Source organism: Macaca nemestrina, chromosome 18 (genome assembly GCF_043159975.1).
Source record: "Macaca nemestrina isolate mMacNem1 chromosome 18, mMacNem.hap1, whole genome shotgun sequence".
Taxonomy (NCBI): Eukaryota; Metazoa; Chordata; class Mammalia; order Primates; family Cercopithecidae; genus Macaca; species Macaca nemestrina.
This window is the reverse complement of record NC_092142.1, coordinates 27,623,541-27,632,402: the sequence shown is the minus strand read 5'-3', so window position 1 is coordinate 27,632,402 and position 8,862 is coordinate 27,623,541. Positions and strand designations below refer to the sequence as shown.

Here is an 8,862-nt window from a genome sequence, read left to right as displayed (position 1 = left end):
CTTCCGGGTTCACGCCATTTTCCAGCCTCAGCCTCCAGAGTAGCTGGGGCTACAGGCTCCCGCCACCACACTCAGCTCATTTTTTGTATTTTTAGTAGAGACAGGGTTTCACCATGTTAGCCAGGATGGTCTCGATCTCCTGACCTCGTGATCTGCGCACCTTGGCCTCCCAAAATGCCGGGATTATAGGCGTGAGCCACCGTGCCTGGCCAGAGCCTCATAACTTTGTGAGGTAGGCAGGACAAATCTTATTAATTCCCCATTTACCAATGAGAAAATGAGGTTCAGAGAGATCAGCCCTCTTGCCCAAGATCGCACAGCCAGTCAGTGGCAGAGGTGGGACTTGAACCCGTCCCTTGCTGTTCCTTGAACCTCTCCACATGACAGGGCTGTCCCTCAGCCTACAGGTCACCCCTCTAGCCTTGCCTGTTGGCTCTTCCTCATCCTTTTGGGCCCAGCCCAGATACTTTGTAAACAAGAATGACAAGAGCTAACTTTTTTTTTTTTTTAATGAGACAGAGTCTTGCTCTTTCACCCAGGGAAGACTGGGTGATGCAGTGGCTCAGTCTTGGCTCACTGCAGCCTCTGCCTCCTGGGTTCAAGCTATTCTCATGCCTTAGCTTCCTGAGTAGCTGGGATTACAGGTATGCATCACTACACCACGCTAATTTTTGTATTTTTAGTGGAGATGTGGTTTTACCATGTTGGCCAGGCTGGTCTCAAACTCCTGACCTCAGGTGATCCGCCAGCCTTGGCCTCCCAAAGTGCTAGGATTACAGGCGTGAGTCACCACGCATGGCCGAGAGCTAACGTTTATTAAGCCCTCGCCACTTTCTAGAGGAGGTCCTTACTGACTTTCTTGGGTTATTTTAGGTAATCATACCCATACCTCTTACGTGGCAGGTATGACTGTTACAGAGGGAGGAACCGAGGCTGAGAAAGGCTAAGTAGCGGCCACATGTCACTCAGCAGGTGACAGGCTGCGGTCGCACTCATGACATAGTCTGACTCTAGAGCAGGCCTTTCCTGCCCGCTGTTGCTGTCTCCAGAAGCCTTTCTGAATCTAAGGGTGGGAACTACTCCTCCTTGCCCTCGAGCCTTCGCTAAAGCCGGGCTTGGAGCGGCCGTGGGCTCCTCCTCCTTCCCCCAGGCTGGGCTCTTCACGGGCGGGAGCCTGCCTGGCTCGCCTGCCTCGCTCGACCCTGTAGCCCCTGGCACGAAGTAGGTGCCCGTGATGCCGAATTATTTCAGCAGGAGGGCAGGGGTGTTCCCGATGAAGACAGGAGACCAGGGAGGAGAAGCGACTCCCGGGGCCACCCATGTGTAGATCTCGGAGCCAGGCAAGAGCCAGGTCCCTTGGGTCCGGGAGCGCGCTCGGGGCTCCTCCTCGCCCGTGCTCCCCGCGCCCCCCGCGCTCCCCGCGCTCGCGTCTGCGGGGTCGGGAGGAGGGGGCGGCGTCGCCGGGCCGGGGCGGACACCGAGGCCTGGCGGGCGGGCCTGGAGCGCTTTCGTGCCTGCCAGGGAAAGGCTGGAGAGGAGGCTAGGGGCGGACGCAGGGAGAAAAGAAGCAACGGGGTGTTTTTGCCTTTTGACATTTTAAAAAGAAGTGCAGATTCGCTTCCCGGAGCCGGGCTGGCAGCCTGCGCTATGGTTAGGAACCAACGTGGGGCGCGGGCTGGGGCAGGGGAGGGAGGCGGCCGCAGCAGGGGCCCGGGAGCGCTGGGCGGGCCTGGAAGAGCTCCGCCCCAAGGGGCGCGGCCACCCTGGAGGCGGGCGCACGGCTGCTTCTCATTCATTGTCTTGACAAGAGCATCCTCAGCGGGCGAGTCCCCGGCTCCTCCAGCTCCTTCCTCCTCTTCCTCCTCCTCCTCCACCTCCGGCTTTTGGGGGGTCACTGTCCTCTCTCTGCAGCAGGTGAGGCTGGGCCCAGGAGGCGCGGGTGGACCGGGGCGAGGGCCACCTGTGGGGCGGCGCGCGTGTGGGAGCCGCGGGTTGCGGGGGCGCGCGGCTGTCACCGCGACCCAGCCAGCGCCGGGGCCAGGGAGCGGGCGCAGCAGCCCGTGGGGGGACGCTGCCTGGAGTGGGGGCCGCCGGGGCCCCAGAGCGCTCTGCGGAGGCGAGGGCGAGGGACCACCGCGGCCAAGATGGAGGTGGGCGGCCGGGGGTTAGCACAGTGTCGAGGGCCCGACTCCCCCGGAATTAAGTCTCGGGGAGGGTGGGGACGGGGACAGGGTGGGGTGAGTGGGGCAGCTGCCCTGGGCTTGGAGACAGGAAGGGGTTGAGAGCAAAACAAGAAAAGACCAAGTTCCCCTTTCCGTGGTTTCCGGGCCTGGTACCTGCGGCGGGGGAGGAGGCAGGGTGGGGCGATGGCTTCCTGTCCCCCACCTCTGGTCCGGGGCTCCTCTCTCTCCAGACCCTGGCTGCTCCTCAAGACGGGGGCTCTTCACGTACGCTCCTCACCGCTCTTTGGGCAGGCCGACCTAGCAGCCTCTTTGGGAGTCCTGGGGTGGCCAGGGGTGTTGGCGCCCCCAGTGAGCAGGCGAGGCTGAGGCTAGGGGCAGAGGCTCTGGGCACGGTACCCTCTCAGCGGTAGCACAGGCCCCTTCCCTGAGCAGGAGGGTGATGCGGTGGCACAAGGTCGTCCCTGGAGTTCCTTGCTCCCCACCAGACACTGGGGGAAACCATCCTAGCTGGACATCAGAGCAGTTGGAGTGGCTTCTCCCTTCCTGTGTGCAGTTCACATGGGGGTGGAGATGGCTCTTAAGGGCACCTGCTTTTCTGAGCGAAGGCAAGAGGCAGAGGTATGGGGAGGAGAAGATACTGGGACCTGAGCCAGAGACCTGCTGGGGAAGCCATCCTGCCACCTCACTCCCCTTGGGCAGCCCCCACGCCACTTCCTCCTGTGTCCAGCCCCGCACCGGCAGGGGAAGGAGGCCAGCCCCTGTCCCTGCCTTTAGGAAGCGCTGTGTGGGTGTGAGGGAGGTGGGCTCTGGACACTGTAACTAAGAGAGAACCCACCCTCAGAGCCATCTGGGCTGATGACGCCTGAGTCTGAACCATTAGGAAGGACGGGCTCTGCATCCATCAGCCAGTCAGTCAACAAACATGCAGTGGGGGCAACACCACACCAGGCTCTGTTGCAGAGGCTGAGGGTACAGATTGAGAGTGTGACTCAGAGTGGCCTGGGGCCAGGGAGAAGGGGGCTTGCAGGTTAGATGGAAGGAGAGGCTGGGGAAGGCGAGCGGGCATAAGCCACAGAGGAAAGGAGAGGGAGCCCCTGGAGATGATGCTGGGACCTCAAAAGCCAGACTGAGGGGTGTCCTGGGGGAGGTGGGGACCACTGGAAGATCAGAGTTGACCCGAAGGGAGAAATGCTCTTATCCTGTGTGCCCCTAGAATGAGCCGGCAGGTGGTCCGCTCCAGCAAGTTCCGCCACGTGTTTGGACAGCCGGCCAAGGCCGACCAGTGCTATGAAGATGTGCGCGTCTCACAGACCACCTGGGACAGTGGCTTCTGTGCTGTCAACCCTAAGTTTGTGGCCCTGATCTGTGAGGCCAGTGGGGGAGGGGCCTTCCTGGTGCTGCCCCTGGGCAAGGTGAGCCCCTGGGGCCCTGGGGGTAGCAGCTCCTCCACCCGACCCATGGCTCTGTGGAGGTCCTGATTAGGTGACTGTCACCAGGCCCTCCAGGGCCTGTGTTGCCATCTGGAAAACTGAGCTGGGCCCCATGAGCCTTACACTTCCTCTAGCTCCTCTGTGCTGTGGCTGTGTGGAAACTGATGCTCAGAAGGAGCCAACACAAGATGGGTCACACCAGTGACCAGGACTACAGACAGTCCTGCAGGCCCATGACCAGCCCTTCTGAGCCTCAGCCTGGGGCTGGAAACACAGAGAGGGCTGTGATGGGGTCTGGGGGCCCCCGACTGCAGACAGTCCTGCAGACCCATGACCAGCCCTCCTCAGCCTCAGCCTGGGGCTTTCTCCCCATGGAAACACAGAGAGGGTTGGGATGGGGTCTGGGGGCCCTGGCAGCATTCTCAGGGTTGGGGGGGACTCTGGCTCTGGGCCTGTCTTAGGACCTAGCAACTCTGGCCCCCAGCTCGCAGGCAGGGATGATGCAAGAGGCACTCTCCCCGACCCCAGCCCTGCCCTCCCCTGGAGCCTGCTGCCCTCTCCGCTGGCTATCTGCTGCCCCACACCCCCAGCACACTCCTGTGCTCTTTGAGGGGTAAGACAGGAAGGGGAGATGGGCCCCAAGTTGTTACCTTAAAAGGGCCGATGGAAGCAAAGAGAAGAGGAAGTGGTTGTCGGGCTGAGAGATGGGCCCGCACCCCGCACGGCTGTCACACAGGAAGCCCTGCTGAAGCAGCTGTCCCCGGAAGAAGCCATTTCCAAACCTCTGCTTCTGCCTGGGGCCAGTTATGACAGGCTCCCCGACCCCTCTCCTTTTGGGAGGACCCACGTCTGCAGCCCCACCCCTCACACTCACTCTCTGGGGAGCCGCCCCTACCCCCCCAGCCCTCATACACCTGTCCTGACTCCAGGGCCAGTTGTGCCCATGGAAGCCTCACTCGGGAAAGCTGGGGTGGGGGTGCCAACCCTAAGGGCAGAGACAGACTGAGACAGAGACGGGCGGGAACTCCACCAGGGTTTCGCACGGGCCCCATCCTCTGCTATGCGTGGCCAGCCCTCCTGGGGTTTGCCCACGCCATTTGGGGACTGGAACAAGAGAAGAAGAACCCCCCCACCCCAGGCCCTGGTCCAGCCCCCAGGGACCCCACAGCTTTCTTTCCTCTCTGGGCCTCTCTGAAGGACGTGTGGGGAAGTTGGATTGGGTTTGGGGGGCAAAAGCACCTCCATCCAAGGCCCTGCTGTGCCTTTAGACTGGACGTGTGGACAAGAATGCGCCCACGGTCTGTGGCCACACAGCCCCTGTGCTAGACATCGCCTGGTGCCCGCACAATGACAACGTCATTGCCAGTGGCTCCGAGGACTGCACAGTCATGGTGAGTGGTGGTGGGGACCCATAGGCTGGGAGAGGGGCTCTAGGATGGGATCTGACATTTGGAGTCCTGAAGACTCACTGGCTCCTTCTCTGCAGGTGTGGGAGATCCCGGATGGGGGCCTGGTGCTGCCCCTGCGGGAGCCTGTCGTCACCCTGGAGGGCCACACCAAGCGTGTGGGCATTGTGGCCTGGCACCCCACAGCCCAGAACGTGCTGCTCAGTGCAGGTGCTGCGGGAGGAGGGGCCTGGGGGTGGCTGGTGGCCTGCAGTGGATGAGGGCAGGAGGCTCATGGCTTCTGACACTGTGGGGAATGTGCAGGTTGTGACAACGTGATCATGGTGTGGGACGTGGGCACTGGGGCAGCCGTGCTGACGCTGGGCCCAGAGGTGCACCCAGACACGATCTACAGTGTGGACTGGAGCCGAGACGGAGGCCTCATTTGTACCTCCTGCCGCGACAAGCGCGTGCGCATCATTGAGCCCCGCAAATGCACCGTCGTAGCTGTGAGTCGCCATCCACCCTGACCCTTGACCCTACAGACTTTATCCTTCTTATCCACCATCAACCAGGCTCTTGGATGCTGCCCTCCCTCACCTCCACGTGGGACTGGCCCCGTAGGGTGTGTATGGGTGCCTGACTTAACACCTCCCTTTCTTTGCAGGAGAAGGACCGTCCCCATGAGGGGACCCGGCCCGTGCGTGCGGTGTTCGTGTCAGAGGGGAAGATCCTGACCACGGGCTTCAGCCGCATGAGTGAGCGGCAGGTGGCGCTGTGGGACACAGTGAGTGCCGGGGCAGGAAGCCGAGGGTCCCCGGGCTGGGAACCAGACTGGAAGTTTCGTCCCTGCTCTGCCACTTGCCTGGCAGGATGGCCATGGGCCTCAGTTTACCCAGGCATGAGATGGGTGTTCCCACTGGTTGGTCAGGAGGGCCCTCACAGGTCACTGCCCAGGGAAGACCACCATCCCAGGGCCTGGGATGTTACCTCTCACCTGTGTCTACAGAAACACCTGGAGGAGCCACTGTCCCTGCAGGAGCTGGACACCAGCAGCGGTGTCCTGCTGCCCTTCTTCGACCCTGACACCAACATTGTCTACCTCTGTGGCAAGGTGGCCTCATCAGACGGGGTGGGGGTGGGAGATGGGCAGGATGGGTCTGGAGAGGGCCAGAGCAGTGGGCATCTGCTGGTATTGACCCTCCCTCCGCACCCGCCACCTACAGGGTGACAGCTCGATCCGGTACTTTGAGATCACTTCTGAGGCCCCGTTCCTGCACTATCTCTCCATGTTCAGTTCCAAGGAGTCCCAGCGGGGCATGGGCTACATGCCCAAACGTGGCCTGGAGGTGAACAAGTGTGAGATTGCCAGGTGACTGACTCCCGACCCTGACTGCAGCATGCTCCTTGGGCAGTCCCAAGCCCGCCCAACCAGGCTGTGGGCCCTGCTTACCTTCCCCTTCCCACAGGTTCTACAAGCTGCACGAGCGGAGGTGTGAGCCCATTGCCATGACAGTGCCTCGAAAGGTGATGCTCCCCCGCCCCACCCCGGGCTTCGGGCTGCGCACCGACTTCGCGGTCTTGCAGGGGGGTGTCCTGGCATAAGCGCTTTCCTCACTAGCCCTGGCCTTGCCCACAGTCGGACCTGTTCCAGGAGGACCTGTACCCACCCACCGCAGGGCCCGACCCTGCCCTCACGGCTGAGGAGTGGCTGGGGGGTCGGGATGCTGGGCCCCTCCTCATCTCCCTCAAGGATGGCTACGTACCCCCAAAGAGCCGGGAGCTGAGGGTCAACCGGGGCCTCGACACCGGGCGCAGGAGGGCAGCACCAGAGGCCAGTGGCACTCCCAGCTCGGTGAGAGGGCCAGGGAGCCAGGGAATAAAACTGGGAGGGTGGGGTGGGGCTGGCGTTTGGGGCAGCTCCAACTCACAACATTGGGAATCTTTGCGGGGCTGGGAGTGGGTAATCCTGAGGCCTCAGAACACAGGTTTCAGACTGATAGGCCTGCAGGTCTCTAGGCAGCAACCAGCTGAGTGACTAAAGGGCCCAAGGCCAGGGCTCTAGGGATGGGGCTCAGCAGATGCTGGGGTAAGGGGAGCCAGGGAGGAGCTGGGCCTAACACAGCACCGGGTCCCCAGGATGCCGTGTCCCGGCTGGAGGAGGAGATGCGGAAGCTCCAGGCCACAGTGCAGGAGCTCCAGAAGCGCTTGGACAGGCTGGAGGAGACAGTCCAGGCCAAGTAGAGCCCCGCAGGGCCTTCAGCAGGGTCAGCCATTCACACCCATCCACTCACTCCCCATTCCCAGTCACATGGCAGATAAAAAAAACATAATAAAATGGCTTTATTTTCTGGTACCTCCCAGACTCTTGATGACTGGTTCCCTAGACGTGGGGTTTGCTGAATGGACCAGCCATAGAGCTTCCCCTCTACTGCGCTGAGGGGACTGACCCATGGCAGGGGATGTGGGATGCCCCCTGACTTACTACATCACGGGAACAGGGCCTTCGTGGGTAGAAACCAGCCATGGCTGCTCTCCGTTTCCGAGCTCCTTCTCAGAGCTGACGCAGCTGAGCTATTTAAGGCCCTAGCTTAGGACCTCAATAATTCCCAAATTTACCGAAAATCTGCTTTTCCTAATCAACCAAAACATCAGGTTGCACATGACTCTGCTGGCACTGTTGCTTGTGAGGAAAGGAACCAACCATCACTTACAGGGTGGGCATCTTTTAAACTGCAGGTCCAAAGATAAAAATAACAAGGGAGGCCGGGCATGGGGACTCACGTCTATAATCCCAGCACTCTGGGAGGCTGAGGCGGGAGGATCACTTGAGCTCAGGAGTTTGAGACCTGCCTGAGCAACATGGCGAGATACCGTCTCTACAAAAAATAAAATAAAAAATTAGCCAGGCATAGTGGTACGCACCTATAGTTCCAGCTACTCAGGAGGCTGAGGTGGGAGGATCCCTTGAGTCCAGGAGGTCGAGGCTGCAATGAGCCATCGCACCACTGCACTGCAGCCTGGGTGACAGAGCAAAACACTGTCTCTAAAAAATATAAATAGGCCAGATGCGGCAGCTCATGCCTGTAATCCCAGCACTTTAGGAGGCCGAGGCAGGTGAGGTCAGAAGTTCGAGACCAGCCTGGACAACTTGGTGAAACCCCGTCTGTACTAAAGATACAAAAATTAGCTGGGCATGATGGCAGGCAATCTCAGCTACTCGGGAGGTTGAGGCAAGAGAATTGCTTGAACCTGAGGCGAAGGTTGCAGTGGGCCAAGATCATGCCATTGCACTCCAGCCTGGGGGACAAGAGTGAGACTTCATCTCAAAAAAATAATAATAATAAATAAATAAATAAATATATGTTTTTATATGTAAAACAAGGGAACTTTTTGTGAGGAAAAGACAGAACTAAAGCAACAGGCTGACCCTAGTTTACCAAATAAACTGAGGCTGAGAGTAGGAACCCAGCTCACTAAAGGGTGGAGCCCAAGTCAGAGTCTGTCTCCCCACTCTTTTATTTAATTGTTTCTGAGATGGAGTTTCATTCTTGTAGCCCAAATGGAGTACAACGGCACAATCTCAGCTCACTGCAACCTCTGCCTTCTGGGTTCAAGCCATTCTTGTGCCTCAGTCTCCCAAGTGGCTGGGATTACAGGCGTAAGCCACCACGTCCGGCTAACTTTTGTGTTTTCAGTAGAGGTGGGGTCTCACCATGTTGGCCAGACTGGTCTCAAACTCCTGGCCTCAAGTGATCTGCCTGCCTCAGCCTCCCAAAGTGCTGGGATTACAGGCGTGAGCTGTAATTACAGCTGTGCCTGGCCCTGTGTCTCCCCTTTTGAGTTCAGTCTTCCCCTGTGCAG

At 59.9% G+C, this 8,862-nt stretch overlaps 1 protein-coding gene across 1 annotated transcript; it reads left to right on the top strand.

Annotated features, from left to right (window-relative positions):
• Positions 1–1,763: 1,763 nt before the first annotated feature.
• LOC105482880 (coronin 1A) lies at positions 1,764–7,354 on the top strand. The gene is made up of 11 exons (XM_011743304.2): positions 1,764–1,914; positions 3,397–3,595; positions 4,882–5,004; positions 5,100–5,229; positions 5,323–5,507; positions 5,666–5,785; positions 6,008–6,112; positions 6,225–6,370; positions 6,468–6,525; positions 6,638–6,853; positions 7,138–7,354. Exons 2-11 carry the CDS (start codon positions 3,398–3,400, stop codon positions 7,240–7,242), a joined length of 1,386 nt encoding a protein of 461 aa, XP_011741606.1. The 5' UTR covers positions 1,764–1,914; position 3,397; the 3' UTR covers positions 7,243–7,354.
• Positions 7,355–8,862: the final 1,508 nt, after the last annotated feature.

What these genes read in the sequence shown, in the direction of transcription:
- LOC105482880 (XM_011743304.2), top strand. Translation starts at nt 3,398, where the DNA reads ATGAGCCGGCAGGTGGTCCGCTCCAGCAAGTTCCGCCACGTGTTTGGA. An exon ending in GCAAATGCACCGTCGTAGCT is followed by an intron (nt 5,508 to 5,665) that starts GTGAGTCGCCAT and finishes CTTTCTTTGCAG; the next exon opens with GAGAAGGACCGTCCCCATGA. An exon ending in AACAAGTGTGAGATTGCCAG is followed by an intron (nt 6,371 to 6,467) that starts GTGACTGACTCC and finishes CCCTTCCCACAG; the next exon opens with GTTCTACAAGCTGCACGAGC.